Source organism: Stegostoma tigrinum, chromosome 11 (assembly GCF_030684315.1).
Source record: "Stegostoma tigrinum isolate sSteTig4 chromosome 11, sSteTig4.hap1, whole genome shotgun sequence".
NCBI lineage: Eukaryota > Metazoa > Chordata > Chondrichthyes > Orectolobiformes > Stegostomatidae > Stegostoma > Stegostoma tigrinum.
Window position 1 is genome coordinate 19,890,849 of NC_081364.1, and position 19,682 is coordinate 19,910,530.

At 40.7% G+C, this 19,682-nt stretch overlaps 1 protein-coding gene across 1 annotated transcript in view; it reads left to right on the top strand.

Annotated features, from left to right (window-relative positions):
• The window catches only part of LOC125460336 (5'-nucleotidase domain-containing protein 2-like), a 68,005-nt gene that overhangs the window by 19,594 nt on the left and 28,729 nt on the right, over window positions 1–19,682 (top strand). Inside the window, exons 4-9 of the mRNA XM_048547721.2 lie at window positions 4,869–4,924; window positions 5,898–5,991; window positions 13,196–13,324; window positions 15,005–15,065; window positions 17,418–17,520; window positions 19,113–19,214. Of these exons, the coding sequence (XP_048403678.1) occupies window positions 4,869–4,924; window positions 5,898–5,991; window positions 13,196–13,324; window positions 15,005–15,065; window positions 17,418–17,520; window positions 19,113–19,214 (545 nt within the window). The remainder of the gene's footprint in view (window positions 1–4,868; window positions 4,925–5,897; window positions 5,992–13,195; window positions 13,325–15,004; window positions 15,066–17,417; window positions 17,521–19,112; window positions 19,215–19,682) is intronic.

The window sequence follows — 19,682 nt, forward strand, 5'->3', positions numbered from 1 at the left end:
CCTTCCAAACCAAATAGGATTATCCTATTTGCATACCATACTATGTGAAAATATTATCACATAGCTTTCTGAATTCTATTAGGAGTTGGTGAACTAACTTGTGAAGACCATAATCCATTTTAAGTTGCGGATATACATCTAACAGTATAGGGGTAGCCAATCAAATGAGGAGCAAAACAAAATTTACGTGACCAAGTTGCTCTTTAACGTTCTTTTGGTTTTACCAGTTCTCTTAAAGCCTGGATTATATCCTGTGTTCCATTTTTCTCTTGCATCTCTTGTCCCCTGTCCTATCTCCTTCCATTCCTTCTTTGCCTTTTTTAAAATAATTTCTTTTGGAGCACTTAATCTGGCCAAATGCAATCCCTCATGATTTCTTATTTTCCTTTTATTTGTCTTAACCCATTTTTCCTTTTCATTTTAACCTCCCTATGTTTATTTCTTTTGCATCTTGTTTCTCATTTCTTCTCTCTATTGATTCTGTTTCTATTTATTTCCCTCCATTTCTATTTTTTTCTGTGATGTCTTTCTGTTTCTAATCCAAGCTTTTTTATTAATTACTTGAACACTCTAATGTGTAATTAATCAGATCTGTGAAATTATTAAAGGGGTAGAGTTTACATGTGACCTTAAGTTGAATCTCAATTTCTAAAGCTGCCAGTACATTGGGATCTGCAGTGACTGTGAGGCTTAACAGTTTCATTTGGAAACTTGTATAATGTCTGTAATCCATTTGGCTGTGAGTTACATCCATTCCATCTGAATTGTTTCTGATATGAATTTACAGGCTGTTTGTTTGTTTAATCTTGACAGTTGAAACACCATCTCTCCTGTTTTATTCCTTTTTCTAGGATGTATCTGGTCAGGTGTGGCTTCGCAGACACCCTTTTGTCTGCCGAAGAGCCACATAATAGATCAACCCCTATACTGCATGAAAAGAAATGATGACCAGTACAGTGGTTAATGGATGTTCTGTCAGGTTTTTTAGATGAATTCTGCTGTGCAAGAGTACCTTTTTTCTATTGTTCACTTGCATAATGTTGCCCAGGGCCACAACCGTAAGATCCTTTTTTTGGTGTGGACTGAACCCTGCAGTTTCTTGTGCCTTTTTATTACTTGCTAGAAAATAGACTGACTATAACACAAGTGAGGTTGAGGCCATCTGTACATCAGCAATCCCGTTTACGAAGTATATCACTTAATAGGTGCACACTGCTGTAAGGAGTTTAACGTTTTCTTTCACTCCTCTTTAATGTCCCAAATATATTGACACAAATTATGATCCCAGCTAATGTTACTGCTGAACCAATCTGATCCCAGACTGCACTCTGGCCTGATAGGTTTAAAAAGTAATCCATGTGGTGGTGTTTTTCATTTTTTGAAATGTAAGCCAAAATGCAGAAGATTTAGGTAACATAGAATAAGCCAAGCTGTTTACATAAAAATTAGGTTTGTTTTAGTTTTAATGTCTCACACATATACAGTGAAAAGTGTGTTTTTGTGTGTTGTATACAAAGTGTCGTCATACTCCAACACTATCTTGAAATACTTAATATACTTGATATTAGCCAGAGTCTCTGAAACAGGCTCAGGGGTATTCATTTACAGGCTTTTGTTACTGCTACTCCATGCCTGCCGTGTCCAAGCTGGAGCTATGGGTTTTTGGATGTTTTCCATCTGACGTTCCTCCAGATGCTGTCACCTATCTGCTTTCTGCCCTTTTTATTTGCTGATGTTTTCACTTCTTTAGGCATCCAACTTGTGTACAGTTTAACAGTGCTGCACAGTACTGATAGCCTAAATGGCCTTATCAAGTCTGGAACACTGACAGAGTGGGTAGTGAAACTGCGCAAACAGATGATTATGACTGTGTGTCTTATTTCCTCATTAACATGTAGTTTAATTGAACCAAAGTGCCTTCCCACAGCTTATTAGGGCTGCCCCTGATCAGAAGATTTTGGAGCCCAAAGATAAAATCCCATCTGTTCCATCACTTTACAGTTTTCTCTTTTATTTCACCAATATGAGCAAGAGACAGTTCTTTTGAGTTTGTAGACATGTTTGCTAAGATGGTGGGTTTAGTTGCAAACATTTCATCACTCTGCTAGGTAACACTGTCAGTGTGCCTCCAGCGAAGCGTCAGTGTTCTATCCTGCTTGTTATTTATGTCCTTGGGTGATTTAGGTATTTATTTCTAGTTATGTTTCAGTAGTTTGTACACAGGGTCTAATTCAAATGTGTTTGATTGGAGTACCAGGCCTCTTGGAATTCCCTGGCATGTCTCTGCTTGGCTTATGCACTTATTGGATGTGTTGTCCCAGTCAAATTAGTGTCCCAGTCAAATTAGTGTCCCCTGTTTGTTTGAGGAGTGAGACAAGTGAAAATTGGTCATGTCTCTTGGTGGCTAGTTGGTGTTTGTGTATCCGCATAGTCAGTTCTTTTCTGGTTTGGCCTACATAGTGTTTCTCTCAGCCCGTGCATGGTATTCTGTATATTACCCCAGTTTTGCTGGTTTTGGGTATGGGATCCTTTATGTTCGGCAGTAGTGGTCACCAGGAGAAAAGACCAATTTTCACTTGGCTCATTACACATGGACAATGAGGGACATGACTGGACAATGCATTCATAATAGCTCAAGCCAAACAGACACACCAGGGAATTCCTGAAGGCCTGTAACTCCATCAACAAACATGTTGAGTTAGACCCTGTGTACAAACTGCTGACAAACAAAACTGGAAATAATACCAATTTCCCCAGCAAACCGAGGCATAAATAACGAGCGAGACAGAACACCAAGGTGTCACTGCAGGTGCACTGGTAACAAAACATTTGCAACCAAACCTATTTGCTCAGCGAGCGTTTCTACAACCTCATTCACAACCAGCGCTACAAATCTTCTCAAACTTCAGTTTTTTTTTAAACTGCCATACTGAAAGGTTTGACTTTGAATTCCTGTTCCTGTGACCTTAAGCCTTTACCTTGACTATTCAAACTTTATGTTCAAGTAACCCCCTCAATTTCTTAATGAAACACTTCTAATCGGTAAAGTTCAAACTAAAATCCTTGCTCTGCGAGATCCTATTTACTATCTGTTCTGAATCCATCTCATTTCTGCAAGAAAATTGTTCCTACACCTTACCCCATCCAGGACTTCTGCAAACTTAGCCCAAAAGCATTCTAAACTGTGTTTTTCCTAAGCAAAAATCAAGTCTTGATTTCTGTTAAACTAAAAGCAAGCTGATGCCTTTAAATGTTTGCTGTTTCTGATAGAATTTTTATATCAACCTTGTTTTATCACACCAAGGGGACACCTGTCAGCTGTTCTCCTACACATACCGCTTTTAAATCATGGCTCCAGAAAGATTAACATGTTAATTGTTAGCCCTTTCTATACAGACCAAAACCCACATGCCACTAGTTCAAACTCCAAGCTCTAAAATAAATGACATTTAAAATACAAATCCCATACCTTGCATCGTAGCACTGAACTATTGAAAAGTGCCTTGTTTGATTTTGATAAATCATAATTAATCTTTTGCCATTATAGTAAATGAGCAATCTGCCTCCTTAACTAATTTTTAAATTAAAACTTCATAGGATGTTCACTTCTTTTATTGTTACAAAAGAAAACAAGTACAGCTGGAAATTGCCTGAAAAGGAAACTTTCTATCAAAGCTGTCCATCTCGTCAATTCAAGTGATTATTTGTATACCAGAAACACAGGTGACCTCTTAGATTCCTCACCTCTTTCAGGCAAAGATTGACACAATGGCTTCCCTAAGCTGATCTATCCAAAGAAAAAGTATCCTATCGTAACCAAGGTGATATTTTTAAAAGGCATGAATCTACCCCAATATTTCAAACTGAGTGGTAGAAACAGTTCCATTACAACATGATTTGTTTTCCATTAATGTATTTTTAAATATTACAAATGCATAGTTAGCTAACCTCTTAGTGAGCTGAATAAACCTGTGTTCAGTGTAAATCCTACTCTGGAATTATTGCACACTTCAGGAATAAGTGAAACTTAAACCCTGGCCTCCTGGATTACAGGCAGGGAAACTACCACTACACCACAACACTTCACCAGCCACACCCTCCCCATCTATTTTTTGTCCTTTATTTTTAAAAAGAAAAAGCGCTTCTTTTTTCTTTCCCTATACCCAGAAATGCTTTCCACACCTGAGCAACTTGCCCACGACCAAAGCATCATGATTTGTTTTTTAAAAAATGAACCTGTTTTTCTAACGGACCTGTTCAGAAACGTTATTAGATGGCAGATTCCTTCCCTGGTGGCACGGTGGCTCAGTGGTTAGCACTGCAGCCTCACAGCGCCAGGGACCCAGGTTCAATTCTAGCCTCGGGCGACTGTCTGTGTGGAGTTTGCACGTTCTCCTCACATCTGCGTGGGTTTCCGCCAGGTGCTCCGGTTTCCTCCCACAGTCCACAGATGTGCAGGCTAGGTGGATTGGCCATGCTAAATTGCCCGTAGCGTTCAGGGGTGAGTGGGTTATAGGGGCTAGGTCTGGGTGGGATTCTTCAAGGGGCAGTGTGGACTTGTTGGGCTGAAGGCCCTTTTCCCCACACTGTGGGGAATCTATCTATACAACTCTGGAGGAGGTGGGATTTGAATATTGGCCTCCTGGTTGGGGGATAGGGACTCTACCACTGTGCCACAAGATCCTTCATGGCCTGCTTTGTAAAAGGGTCCAATGAGTTCCAACCAAGTGGGCCATTGCCTTTATCAAGGGACGTCTGACTCAACAAGCTCCACGGGGATTAATGAATGATTTCCCATGGGTCTTGTAACATCAGTGTGATAACCCCTACAAGTTCAGCCCATGAATAAATATTGTTTTCTTTGGCAGGGATTTCTAATGAAGATTGATGCTTTCCACTATGTCCAGTTAGGAACAGTGTACAGGTACGAGATGCTGTATGAGTTAATATTGCCCTGTTCTAACTCCACTATATTTAACACCAACTTAATTATGCAAGAGGAGTATCAGACTGCCAAGGCATTTAAGTCAGTGTTTTCATGTAAGCTCACACAATGTGAACTCCAGTTGTACTGGACAAGTACACTTTTTTGGAATACTAGTGTGTAATTCATGTTGAAGGCCAATGTCAAACAAAATTAGACTCCGTAGTAATAAATCAATTTGTATAGAACTCTTTAGGCTTGCCTATCTTTTTGTGCATTAGATTGGTAACACGTACTAAAAATGAAAATGCTCATATTTAGCTGCAATCACTCACGTGTATTTCAATTTCCTTTATATATAAAATATTTTGGCATATCAGCATCAGTGGTGTAATGGTAATGCAGTTGGACTAGTAATCTGGAACCCCAAGCTAACATTACAGGGTTTCTGGTTCAAATCCCACCATGGCAATTACATTTTAAGGCAATTTAAAAAATCTGGAATAAAAAGATAGTTTAATGGCAACCATGTAACCACCACCTTTTTAGATTCTTGTAAAACCCCATCTGGTTCATTCATGCCCTCTTTGTAGGGAAGGAAATCTGCCACTGTTGTCTGGCCTGGCCTACATGTGACTGGAGACCCAAAGCAACACAGTTGATTCTTAACTGCCCTCTGAGCATTTGGATGGGTATTAAATATTGCATTAAGTGACACCTAAACTCGGAGTAAATTTTAAAGTTAGCATGATTTTCATTATTAGGAAAATTGATTTATTTATCCATTCTTATTTGCCCTTGGAAAGGTGGTGAAACTTTTATCTAATATGCTTGTTAGCAGAAACATTTTTTAAAAATGCCATTTGTTTGGCTTGCTCTACATGCTAAGGTTTCACCTTCGTATTAAAATATATTTTGTCAAGGAACTAAGTGATCTTAAGAATTACTGAAATAGGTTTGTACATCCCTGCAGAGGACTCAGTCCAGTACCAGATGAGGAAGTGTTTCAAATGTATGATGGCACTCAACATGTTCCTTTACACCGAATGAGTGATTTCTATGGCAAGGTAAACTTTTTAAATGTAATTTATGTCAAAAAAAATCTGATTATATGTAAAATTGCATGACGTAAGCAGTAGGATATAGATTCTGTTTCTTCTCAATTTGTCTGTGTTTACCTAGTATTGAGCTTTTGATTTCTGTTGCATCTCTGTTCAAAGATGAGGAAAGATGACCACCAATGGGCTTATGGTGCTGTGGGAAATTCTAGAACTTGGCACCTTTTTGTGATCGAGTAAGGAATTGTGGAATGAAGGCCTGGGAGTATCAGCTGGCTTGGCGTGTTGGTTATCCTGACAAAATGTCGTATAGCAAACTTTGCTTTGACTGGCACCCTGAAAACCCACAAAATTATATCTCGAATACCACAAAGTTCCACAGTATTTTTCTGTCCACTTATAGGTTTTTGTAAATTTTTTTAACCTCTCTGTAAATATATTGTTCAATCAAATGACCACACAATATCAACAGTTGATTCAATTTCAATGCAACTTCTCTTTGAATACCATGATGACTGATAGTCAGTTGAGGGTGTGAATGAGAAGGCTCTCTCCTGGGAAGTGCCTTAAAATAAAGAGAAAAGCTGCATTATTATTTAAGTGATTTATGCTGTAAATAAAGTGGTGTGACTACCCCCTGCGTTATGTTTCTATCACTTGGTGTGTATTTTTACATTTGACTATGTGGGCCTCTTGATCATCCCAGAATATTTGATCAAGTGCCACGCTCCTGGTCCCACAGGTGCTGGTAAGTTTTTAAAAAAAGAAAATTGCTGTAATGGAAAATATCGCATTAGCACTTTTTTCGAATTTGTCTCTGCACATTTAGAGTGTAGCTCATGATTACTTGAAAAGTTTGATAAGGCCAATAACAAAATTTCACTTTCACTTGTTTGCACCACTTTATCATGTTGCCATTTTTAGTAATGCCATTTCCCAGTATATTCTGAAGTTCAAACTTTTTTAAAGCTGAACACAAAATGCTACAATAGATGGCTGTCTACAGGTCATCTGATTACTTTTGTGGATTGAAACCATTCTCCCTGTCTCAACCAAACGGAACATTCCAGACTGAGCCAAAGCTATCTCTTGAAGCTAATCCAAAGGGGTATAAGCAAATTGAATGAATCGTTCAAACTCCAAGACACTAGCTGTCTCAAATTCTGAAGGTGTTAAATCTATGCACAGGATGTTTAATCAACTTGCATATCATCCTTTGTCTCCAAAAGGACTGAGTTTAGGAGAAGCATGATGAGGGACCTACCTCTAATACCTGCTTTCAAAATCACCTGAAAGTGGTTCTGCAGACAGTTCTGGCAGAAAACCATTGGCTGCTTAAGTGACTTGTCTTGAAAATGGTTTGATGTAATTAACAGCACTAGTTTGAAAATGGGAGGTCATAATAGAGAAGGACTTCTGCAACTCATTTCAAATGCAATTTCTCCTGAAAACCAACCTTCTAGAAATGCAACCAAAAGTAAATTTTATAACCTGCTAAGAGCCCTCTGTATTACCAGACTGTAATATAACTTTAAAGCACCAACTTTGTTTAATAAACTCCAGGCTGTCATGAGCGAAAAAGATAAATGTAACAGCATATTGACATCACAGGTGCCTGATCCTTATTTTTTAATTCGCTCTGGGATGTGGGTGATGCTGCTTGGGCCACTATTTAATGCCTGTCCCTAGTTGTCCTTGAGAAAGGCAAGAGGGGGTTTGATGTCACGTCAGGATAATGCATGGCTTGGACAAGAACTTGCAGGTGATGTTCCTACATATCTGCATCCTTATCTAGCCCGATGGAATGGTTGGAAGGTTGTCTAAGGAGCCTTGGCTAATTTCTGCAGTGTTCCTTGTAGATTGTGTACATATTGCACCCACAAAGCATCAGTGGTGGAGGAAGTGGATGTTTATGGATGTGGTGACAATCAAATGGGCTGTTTATGTCCTGGATGGTGTCAGGTTTCATGAATGTTGTTGGAACTGCATTTATCTAGGTAAGTGGGGAATATTCCATCACCCCCCAAGTTTGTGCCTTTGTAGTTGGTGGGCAGGTTTTGAGGATTCACTAAATGAGTTACTGGCCATAAGTATTTCTAGCCTCTGACCTGCTCTTGTAGCCGCTGTGTTTGTGAACACTCAAGGAGTTTCTGATCAGTGGTAATAGGATGTTGATATCGGAGGATTCAGTGATTGGTAATGCCATTGAATGTCAAGAGCAATGGTCAGATGACCTGTTATTGCTTGGCATTTGTGTGGTGTGAATGTTACTTGATACTTTTCAGTCCAAGCCTGGATGTTGTCTGGATCTTTCTGTACTAGGAAATGTATTACTTCAGTATTGAAGATGTAATTAGGAAGTGTTCACCAACTCTTCCACAGTGCTTTTGTTTTGGTATACTACACCTTTTTAATAAACCACATTCTCCCCACTTCATTTGATTTGGGTTCTCTGTTTAATGTGGTAAGTTTTTTGATGAAGCACTTGCAGGAGGGAGAGGAAAATTTGAGTCCAGTCATCACCATGTCCTCATTTTGACCAGTTACAAGAGGCTAATCAGTGTTGATCTTAGATTTATTTTCTGTTGCTCAGCAAGTAGCTGTTTAGCTTCTATGCCTTTCCAGTTTAACCTGGCTGAGATTAGCTGCTTCAGAAATGGGGTGGGGGGAGGAGAGAAAGGGATTCTGAAATAAATAGCGAGGCTGAGGAGAGGAGACAGGCAGGTCAAAGAGGTGGGGTTAGAACCAATGAAGGTGAATGTAGGTGGGGAGTTAGGGAGGGGATAGGTCAGCTCAGGATGAGGTTACTGAGTAGGAGATGGGGGTGGGGCTTGAGGTCAGAGGAATGATTAGGGAGGCAGGGACTATCTGGGCTGGTTTTAGCATGTGTTCAGGGAGAGGGGAGATTTTGAAGCTTGTGAAGTCCACATTGGTACCCTCTGTCTTTTGGGTGGCATCATTGTGGCAATGCTGGAGGCCCAGGATGGACATGATGTCTGAGGGGTTGGGGGGGGGGGGGGGGTGTGTAGTTGAAATGGTTCACGACTGGGAGGTGTAGTTTTTTGTTGCGACCTGACCATAGGTGTTCTGCAAAGTGGTCCCCAAGACTATAGGGGGTCATCTAATGCACCATCCTCCAACATTTCCACCATCTTCAATCTGACCCCATCACCAAAGACATTTTCCTCTCCACCCTTGATAATAGTGTGAAGCCGGGTGAACACAGGCCAAGCAGCATCTCAGGAGCACAAAAGCTGACATTTTGGGCCTAGACCCTTCATCAGAGATGAAAGGGGTGAGGGTTCTGGAATAAATAGGGAGAGAGGGGAAGGCAGACCAAAGATGGAGAGAAAAGAAGATAGGTGGGGTGGGGAGGGGATAGGTCAGTCCAGGGAAGACAGCCAGGTCAAGGAGGTGGGATGAGGTTGCCTTGAAACTGTTCAACCATGTCCTGAAGACCTATTTAACCTCATCCCACCTCTTGACCTGTCTGTCTTTTCTGGACTGACCTATCCCCTCCCTACCTCCCCATCTATACTCTCCTCTCCACCTATCTTCTTTTCTCTCCATCTTTGGTCCGCCTTCCCCTCTCTCCCTATTTATTCCAGAACTCTCACCCCATCCATCTCTGATGGGTCTAGGCCCGAAATGTCAGCTTTTGTGCTCCTGAGATGCTGCTTGGCCTGCTGTGTTCACCCCAGCTTCTCACTTTTTTGTTATCTTGGATTCTCCAGCATCTGCAGTTCCCATTATCTCTGATACAATTTCCCCTTCACCCTTTATCTGCTTTGTGGAGGGACCACTCCACGACTTGTCCGCTCCACACTCCCCTCCAGCCCCGCCACCCCAAGCACTTGTCCCTGCAACCAAAGCAAGTGCTACACCTGCCCCTAGATCTGATCCAGCAGATGTTCACCACATCTGTCAATGTTATATACTGTATTTATTGTTCTGTTGTGGCCGCTTCTACATTAGGGAAACCAAGTGGAGGCTTGGGGACTGCTTTGCAGAACACGTACGCTCCGTTCGCAACAAACAAACAAGTACACTCCCAGTCGTGAACCATTTGGACAACATGTCCATCCTGGGTCTCCTGCATTGTCACAATGATGCCACCCGAAAGATGCAGGAACAGCATCTCATTTCGCTTGGGAACCCTCCTAGCCCAAGGGTATCAAATGTGGGCCTCCAAGCTTCAAAATCTACCCCCCTCCCACAAAACCAGCCCAGCTTATCCCCACCCCCCCCCCCCCCCAACCTATCCTTCCTCCCCATCTATCCCCTCCTCTGACCTTGCGCCCCAACCTCATCCCGCCCTGCACCGCCCCCCCCCCCCCCCCCCCCCCCCCCCCATTCCTCCCTGGTCTGATCTATCCCCTCCCTAACTCCCCACCTACACTGGCTCTAGCCACGCCTGTTTGACCTGTCTGCTCCTTTTTATCCATCTTCTATCAGCCTCCTCCTGTCTCCCTATTTATTTCAGAATCCCCCCCCCCCCCCCCCCCCCCATTTCTGAAGAAGGATCCTGACCCAAAACGCCAAACTTTCCTGCTCGGCCGGCTGTGTTCATCCAGCTTCACGCTGTTTTCTCAGATTCCCCAGCATCGGCAGTTCCTACTGTCTCTGATATTGTTTGGGTGGGTGAGGCAGAAGAGAAAACAAACCATTTCACCACTTCATCCACTGCTACAGATCAAGAAGTGCTTTGCCGAACAGCAGATCTTTGTTTTGTCCTGGCTCTGAAATTTCCTGGCAGCCATAATCAACTCGAAGCCAGAGTGCTTAGTCGCGGAAAGCAGTTGCAATAACTGTCTGAGATAACATGGTGTGAAGCTGGGTGTATGCAGCAGGCTGAGCAGGAAAGCTTGACGTTTTGGGCTGGGACCCTCCTTCAGAAAATATCTGGCAGCTTGGGCTGCACCAGGTTCTTTCAGCTTTGCAGATCTAGGCTTATTTGTTTTCTGGTGCGTTCACAAAATATATCAAAATGTGTCACAATTTCTTTTGGACCATTAATTACCAGTTTGTTTCATATTAAACTTTGCATGTAAACATTATGTTCCTACACAGGGTCACACGTATCATTCATTGGCACAGAGTAAACTTAGTACAGGTATACATTGTTGTAATCTTCAGCTGTTGAGCATGTGTCTAGAAATGTGTTTACATACAATCTGTGAATAGGGACTATTTTAAAGATGAGCGACTGTTGTATATCTTTCCAAAAAAAAGCAGCAGATTCCAGATTGCCAGGTATTTGTGCAGTTTAAAGTGGAATCTTAACATTGGGTTTTGGTTTGGTATTTCTCAGAACAGGTTGGCAAATATCCACTATTTAGTGGATGCTGAAATCTAGATTTAAACACGGGTTGGTTCCTTCGGGTTTCATATAAACTGGATTACCTGTAGAGTTAACGGTGTAGAGCTGGATGAACACAGCAGGCCAAGCAGCATCAGGAGCAGGAAGGCTGACGTTTCTGGCCTAGACCCCTTTTTTCCCCCTCTTTCAATTCAATTGTATGCAGTTATATATATTTAAAACAAAGACAAACGGTAACTTTTTAGTCCAGGTTGATCCAACTTGGAAGCTTTTCTCAAGAAGATCAATCTTTACGTGGGATATTCTCACTGAGAAGTTTAACTTTCTGTTCACGTGTGCTTTACTGTCTGTCAGATTTTGCTGTACATATTCTAGAATATAAATATAAAAGCATAACCAATATAAAGACTCAATAACTTCCTTTTATGAATAAATGCCATCTGTGTGATTTGGGGAGAAATGGTGGTGCAGTGGTCATATTATGGAGTGGTAATCCAGAAGCCCTGGTTAATCATCTGCGGTCATGTGTTCAAATCTACCATGACAGATGGCACAATTTAAACTTTTACTGAATATCTGGAATGAAAAGCTAGTCTAATGGTGATCATATAACCACTGTCAGTTGTCATAGCCACGTATCAGGCACTAACTTGTTTTAGGTAAGGAGATCAACAGTGATTTATAGTTTTCTCCTAACTGGACTCTGGGCAATCAGGGATGGACGTATAAAGCAAGATGGGTGAATCAGTGGTACAAGTGGAGACCAGAGTTTGATCCAGTAATCATTACTCACATCGCAGGGTAAGCATAGGTTAGAAACTAAATGCTCCAGGTTTCTTGACTTCTTTGTGACAGCATAAACAATGCAGACCAGGTGACGAGTAGCTGTAATATTGTAGGATAAGATGAAGGCAGAAGGTAACAAGTAAATTAGCCAAACAAGTTGGTGTAGTGTTTAATGTGGATAGATCAAAGAAACTATAATGGACAGAAAATATTGATGGGAGTAGTTTAAAACAACATTTTGGTATTGGACAAAGTATAAAATCATAATTTCGAGTAACAAAAGCAATGCAATAATCATAAAGGGCTTTGAACTGCCAATAGATTTGGAGAAACATAGCTTGGAGAGGCTGAGGCATACATTCCAAGATTGAGATTTTTGTTTTAGTGTAAGAAATCGGACTAGGAAACAAATTACTTGAGTTATCAAAACAGAAGTTGCTGGCAAACTCTGCAGGTCTGGCAGCATCTGTGGATGTTTTGAGTCTGGTGATTCTCATCAGAACTGTGCTGGGGTCTGAGTTCTGACGAGCCACCAAATTAAAAACACTAACTCTACTTCTAGTCCATTAGATGCTGCCAGACCTGCAGAGTTTGTCCAGCAGTTTGTTATTGTGTCAGATCTCCATTGCCTAACATTCTTTTGTTTTATTTAAACTATTTTAGATCCCATCTTGTGCAATGAGACGGAATAAATTAGTTGGTAATCTTGTCGTAGGGAATCCTCCTTGAAGTGAGAGGGTGAAGGTAGAATTCTGTGTGTTGAGTTGGAGAGCGATACATTTAAATCAGAAACTGGGCTTTTAAAAAAAAAAATGAATTCGATCCTGAAGATGAGTCGGTTGAGTTGGCTTGTTCGTCTGTGCTTTTTTTTCTTAAGCCGACTTTGCCAGTGTATACCAGGGATCCCTATTGGTGTAGTCCATTTAAGGCTCTCACTTGATCAGATAGCATCTAAACCATTCATTTAGGCTTCTAGCACCCTTTTCTTGTATGATGGATTGAACTAAAGCACTTTGTTTTAGAAATGTTGAATATATGGTATATTCACAGGAGCTTTTTGAACCTTTTTTGTTTGATTTGTACGTGTGTGCGTTTTTACATTTTTAGGGTCCTACTATGAAACAGTTCATGGATATTTTCTCCCTTCCTGAAATGACTCTTCTTTCTTGTGTGAATGACTACTTTATTAACCACGGCATTGAATATGATCCTGTTCATCTCTTCAGGGATGTGAGCGTAAGTTCCAACTTCTTGTTAACCTGCATTCTGATCACAGAAACAACTGGGATAACACTGTGTGAAGCTGGATGAACACCGCAGGCCAAGTAGCATCAGAAGAGCAGGAAAGCTTGACGTTTTGGGTCGGGACCCTTCAGAAATGTCAAGCTTTGCTGCTTTGAGTTCATCCAGCTTCACACTGTTATCTCAGATTCTCCAGCATCGGCAGTTCCCACTATCTGTAACAAGCAACTGGGATTTGCCGGAAAACTTAGCGCTTTAACTTAATAGGGCAGCCAATGCTACTTGGATGTTAGTAGCTGCTAACACTGAAAGTGATTAGCTTGACTGTGCAGTTAATTCTTTTTATAAAGGAGTTGTTTAAAAAATCAGGCTTTTCATGATAAAGCCTCCATTGTCCATTAAATACACCTATGTACATCACACTTCTGCATGGTTAAACTTAATTAAACCATCAGATTTCTCCTTTTTCTCATTCCAGTAGAAGGAAGCCAATGAGTTTTTAAATAAATTTAGCACTTCAATTCTGAACAGAGCAGTGATTCACTTGCAGGTCAATAATCCAAAGTTATCACTAGGTAGACTATAAATAGAATTTACTTTGGCTTCTGTTACTGTTTAACCCTGAAGCAGCAAACGCTATTATATTTGCAGCTGTTCTATTTTTAATTCCAGTGACTGTTACAACCCAATGTGGAATCTGAGGCCTATGTCAGGACTAAATACTATTGTCCAAGACATCAAGTGTATTTTAGACAGAGTATCATGATCAAGGTATGGGGCTAAGGAAGGAGAATGGGGTTGAGAAACAAATCAGTCATGATCAAATGGAAGAGCAGTCTCGTTGGGCCAAATGGCCTTATTCAGCTCCTATGTCTTGTGGTGTTTCGGTGCATAGCCGTTCCCCACTTCAGTTTTACTTCAAATCCTTTTTTGACGAGTCAAACTATCTTTGTCAAATATTATTTGTTTTATTTGAAGATGTTTTTAAATGATTTACAAACATTGAAATTTCTCTGGTAAATATTCCAAAACATACAAAAATGCCATTTAAGGGAGGCCACAACAAACTGGAACACTTCTTTTTTCCCCTGAATTGTGTGCTGTCATCCAAAAGCCTGAGCTACCACTGGGGTGGAGAGAGAGAGAGGAAATAATGGGAACTGCAGATGCTGGAGAATCCAAGATGATAAAGTGTGAAGCTGGATGAACACAGCAGGCCCAGCAGCATCTCGGGAGCACAAAAGCTGACGTTTTGGGCCTAGACCCTTCAGCTTTGATTGCACAGCCCTATTTTTGTGAGGTTCTCTTCCACCAGTGGGGTCTTGAAATCTGCAGCAATTCATCCCAAATTTAGCCTGAGTTTTTTTCCTTAAATATTAGGGCCAGAGGCATTGTCCATCCCATCCACTTGCTGTGTCCTTCTATACATTCTGTTAAGAAAGATAGAAACCTGAACTAGCACATGCAAGTGCAGTAATCTTGCAAGAGTGATTACCATCTTGAAGAGAATAATCTTTTCAGACATATGGCATTTTTGCAAAGCATTAATAATTACAGGATAAGAACGAAAAGCACTTGGGATATTTTTGGTATCTATTTTATGGAGGTGACTTTTTTTTAAAAAAGAACAACTTTAATTTACAACTTCTTCCTGGACCCTCCCATTCTTTTCAGGATGCTGTAACCAGTGTTCATGTCAAAGGAATGATGTACAATTGGATTGAACAGGACCTAGGTGAGTTAACCAGTACTTAATACCATCTTTGGTCTCCTAAGGAAAATTTAGATACTTGGGATGCGAGGTGCTCGGTTATGGGATTTAAGTCTGCATTTCCTACTTTTTTTTTTTTGTTTAGATCAGTGGGATCTTAAAAATCACCCCTTAAGTGATCAAGCTACTTCATTAACATGATCACTGCATAAATGATCTTGTAACTCTGTCTCTGTCTCTGATTTGGGCTGGATTTTTGTCTTTGGATGCTGTTAGAGGGATTTGGGGGGGTGAAAACATCTGGCTTTGCGTGTCCACCTCTGTGTGGATTTACGCCTGTCAGTATTTTCATTTATGGAGGTGGGCACTTGTACAGTAGAATCAGGCTAGCCAACCTGGGACAGTATTCTGAGATGCTACATTAGTTGCCAACTGCTGAGGTGGGTTGGTGCTGTGGGACTTCTGCCCTTACCAATCCACTCCTCATGCCCGTCCTTGTCAAATTTTATGCCAACTCATGGCCCCGATTGTACTCTGTGCCAACCTGTACAATGCTCATTCCCTTGCATATACTCTATGCCAACTGTATCCAAAATGATGACTAGATAGACTATAAATAGAAATTATTTTGGCTTCTGTTACTGTTTATCCCTGCAGTTGCAAACAGTGTTACATTTACAGCTGTTCTGTTTTTGAATTCAGTGACTCCTGGATCTCAGATTCCACACTTTTGTGTGGACTGTACATATTGGCTAAGTCAGTGTGTTTTAGACAGAAGGAAGAGAGGGAGGTTCTTGACTGGTGAGGGGATCAAAAGTTTTTATAGAGAGAAGGCAGGAGAATGAGGTTGTGAAACACATCAGCCATGCTCAAATAGCAGAGCAGACTGGCTGGGCTGAAATGGCCTAATTCTGCTCCTATGTCTTGTAGTTTTTGTGTGGAACAGTTTAAATGTTGACCTCTGTGCTAAATATTCTCTGCCCAGTGAGTGCCAACCAGCTCTGTAAAACCACATCAAAGACAGCAGAGCAACGTGGAAGTGCCCATAAAAACAGACTTCACAGCCTCCCGGCCCCCAAAGCTGCGCTGATGATAGGAGGCAGAAGCAGTCTGAGTACCGTTGCTATCAGAACATTAAACCTGAGGGCTATCAAGATTTTTTGTTTGGCAAACTGAGACATAGATTTTTGCATCTAAAAATTTTAGAGAAATTTAAATACTTTTAACAGTTTGACTATTTTACATTCCCTTAACTGGCCTTTGATATTCTGGATGTGAGTTTGCTCACTGAGCTGGAAGGTTAGTTTTCAGACGTTTCGTCACCATTCTAGGTAACATCATCAGTGAGCCTTCGAAGCGCTGGTGTTACGTCCTGCAAAACGACATGACCCACTATCGCTCGTATCCTTACGTACAGATAAGGAAGGACACCACTTTGGGACAACACATCCATCCTAGGACAAGCCAAACAGACATGCACGAGAATTCCTAGAAGCATGGCATTTCATCCGGAATTCCATCAACAAACACATTGATTTGGAGCCAATCTACCATCCTCTGAGAAAAAGAACAGGAAATGACATCACCAACCCAAGGAAACCTAACCAGATAAATAGAAAGCGGGACATAACACCAGCGCTTCGGAGGCTCACTGATGATGTTACCTAGAATGGTGACGAAACATCTGAAAACTAACCTTCCAGCTCAGTGAGCAAACTCCCATCCAGAACCTAAACCTGAGCTACAAATCTTCTCAAAACTCGCTGGCCTTTGATATTTATATATTCACTAATGAGGTTTGTAGATCACAATGCTGGCTCAGACTATTCCTAGAATGAACATCTGATGTTTGTTCTTAGCAATGGGTTTAGCCGGTCTGGGTAGATTTTGGGGTTCCCTAACGTGTATTTCATCTGGCCCCCTTTTGAGAGTTGACTGCTGGATCTAGGCCCTGTCTGTTTTTAAGGGTTTTGGCATCTCTCAAACTCCTTGTAAATCTAGCTCCTTATCTCCAGAGTTAGTATCTCTCCTCAAGGTGACCTCCATAGTGGTACAATTCTCATGTTCCCAGAATTAAACCCCCATAATTTCTTTCCCACATCCTACCCAGCTGTATGGCCGTCTGTCTGCTATTGATGAATTTTATATTTCTGCAAGTTTGTTAAATAATGGAGGGGGAAAATGGTAGTCTTAAATTTATTAGACTCACTGAGAAAACAATAGGTGAGTTTCACCAAAAAGGTTACCTTCTCAATCCAACGGTGTCAGCAAAATACTAAATGAGAACGTGTCAGGAATTTGTTCTTGAAGCATACAGAACCCCATATATTAGTATTGAAACAGAATAATGATTCCTTTCTTTCCTCTTGTGTTCAGAGAAATACATTCTGCATGGTGATGAAACATATGCTGTCCTAAACCGGCTGGTTAATAATGGAAAAAAGCTCTTTCTTATAACCAACAGTCCTTTCAGCTTTGTGTAAGTGGTCATTTTGATCATCTAAGCTTTGTATCCTTTTTACCAATCCTCTTTCCAGAATGCTATTACTTTCCTGAACCAGAGTTTATATGCCAAGATCACAAGAATCTGAGTAAGATATGAAATAGCCTGAGTTCCACCACACAGCTAGAAATTGTAAATAAGTCTAAAAACAATTAGGAACCACTTTCAGTTACAGAACCCAGTGCCTTTCCTCCATGCCCAGCAACAGATGGCTTAATGCTGAGGATAAAGCAAGACTTCTTTTACATAAGAGGTTGACACTGTTAGTGTAGCAGGACATAGTCATTATCAGTTGGTCAGATGTTTTAACACAACATAGCTTCCGCACCTTTTTTGTCTTTGTCCAGTTTAGTGTTGAAGTTGTGAATGAGAAATTCAAGTTTATCTGTCAGTGACATTCTTGGAGGTAATTTAGGATGAAATGGGTAAATTGCTTCAATTGCTCATTCAAAGGAGAATGAACTAGTTTTTGTTATAATGACATTTTAATTATTGGTAATGGTATTTGTAGAATGGAGAGCCCTAGTGGGATTGATCTCTGTACTAGACTACTCGGAGGTTTTAAACTGTGGGAACATACTTGTGTTTTGGAATTTGTTCTTCTCTACTAAAGCCCGTAACTGCCATTTTGGCTGTGTTACTCTGGAGGTATTTCACCCAAGGAATTGACACCACAATTTAGAGGATTTTCAATCCTCACCATTAGCCAGGTCTCCTGGAAACTGCAGAAGCAAAGCACTGAAATTTGGAAATCTGAAATAAAAATGGAAAATGCTGGAAACACAGCCCAGTCTGGTCTCATCTATGGAGAGAGAATGGGTTAGTGTTTCAAGTGCGTAACCTTCCATTGTTTTTACTTTTCTGTGTTCATTGGTAATAAAATTCCTTTTTTTTCCTTTTTCAAGCAATCTGCTTTGTTTGGAGGGATAGCAGCATACTAGAAAGAAGGTTTTAAATGGTTGCAACCTACCAAGAAGACATCAAAAAGACTGGAACTGTTTTCCCCCCCCCCCCCACCTTCCTTCTCATAACAGAAGAGAGGTGATCTATTTCAGAGATACTAGGGGCTATTAGAAATGTCCTCTTTTTTTTTTTTTCCCTCAATTTCTGTTTGTTTTTCTAAAAGATGTAACTTTGCTACATAAGAGGTGGCCTGTTGAGGGAAAAACTCCCAGTAGACCTTTGTTCTGCCTCTCCAAGCAATTTGGTAAAGGGGGTTAATGACCCAAAATCTCCTTGGATTTGACAGCTGTATATTTGAGGTTGCAGTAGATTTATACAATCTAAGTATTTTTAAATGAAATGCTTTTTTAAAAAAAAAAAGCCTCTGTCAGTTTTCATCTATGCACGCTGACTCCTAACTAAAATGGCCAGGTTAGCTGCTCAGTTGTACCACATTGCAACAGAAGAATCAAAAGGAATTGAATCTGATGCACCATGCTGTCATGCACCAATCTGTGAGGATTGAGCTGGGTTTTGATTTTCTTTTTCAAAACCGAAAGCGCATGACAAGTGTGGTAATACGTTTGGGTATTTGTACAAACTATCTTTCTTTCACGTTTTTACAGTGATAAAGGAATGAAACACATGGTGGGAAAGGACTGGCGGGATCTCTTTGACTTGGTGATTGTCCAAGCTGATAAGCCAGGTTTCTTTACAGATAAGCGCAAGTAAGTAGCTTTAAGTGGGAAGGGGGAAAAAGACTAAAGTGAAATAGCTGCAAATTGTAACTCCCTTCTTGAGTAATACGGTTTTTCACTAGTCAGTTTTCAGAAAATATCTGACTTGTCAGCATTTTTGAAATGGAAATAGTTAATGCATAGGGAGGCATAAGCAATGGGAGTATTATTTGTGGTCTTAAGATAGATTAAAACACTCTACAATGGTGGACAGAATATTAATGTTTTGTAATGTGCATCTCTACATGCTTACCAACATCCTATTATAATAGAGATAATAAGAACTGCTGATGTTCTTTTCTGAAGAAAAGTCCCGACCTGAAACATCAGCTTTCCTGTTCATTTGGTGCTGCCTGGCCTGCTGTGTTCCTCCAGCTACACACTGTTATCCTATTATAATAATTGGCTTCGGTTCTATTCCTCATGTGGCTTTCTTGTTTTACACAAGGCAAACATAGA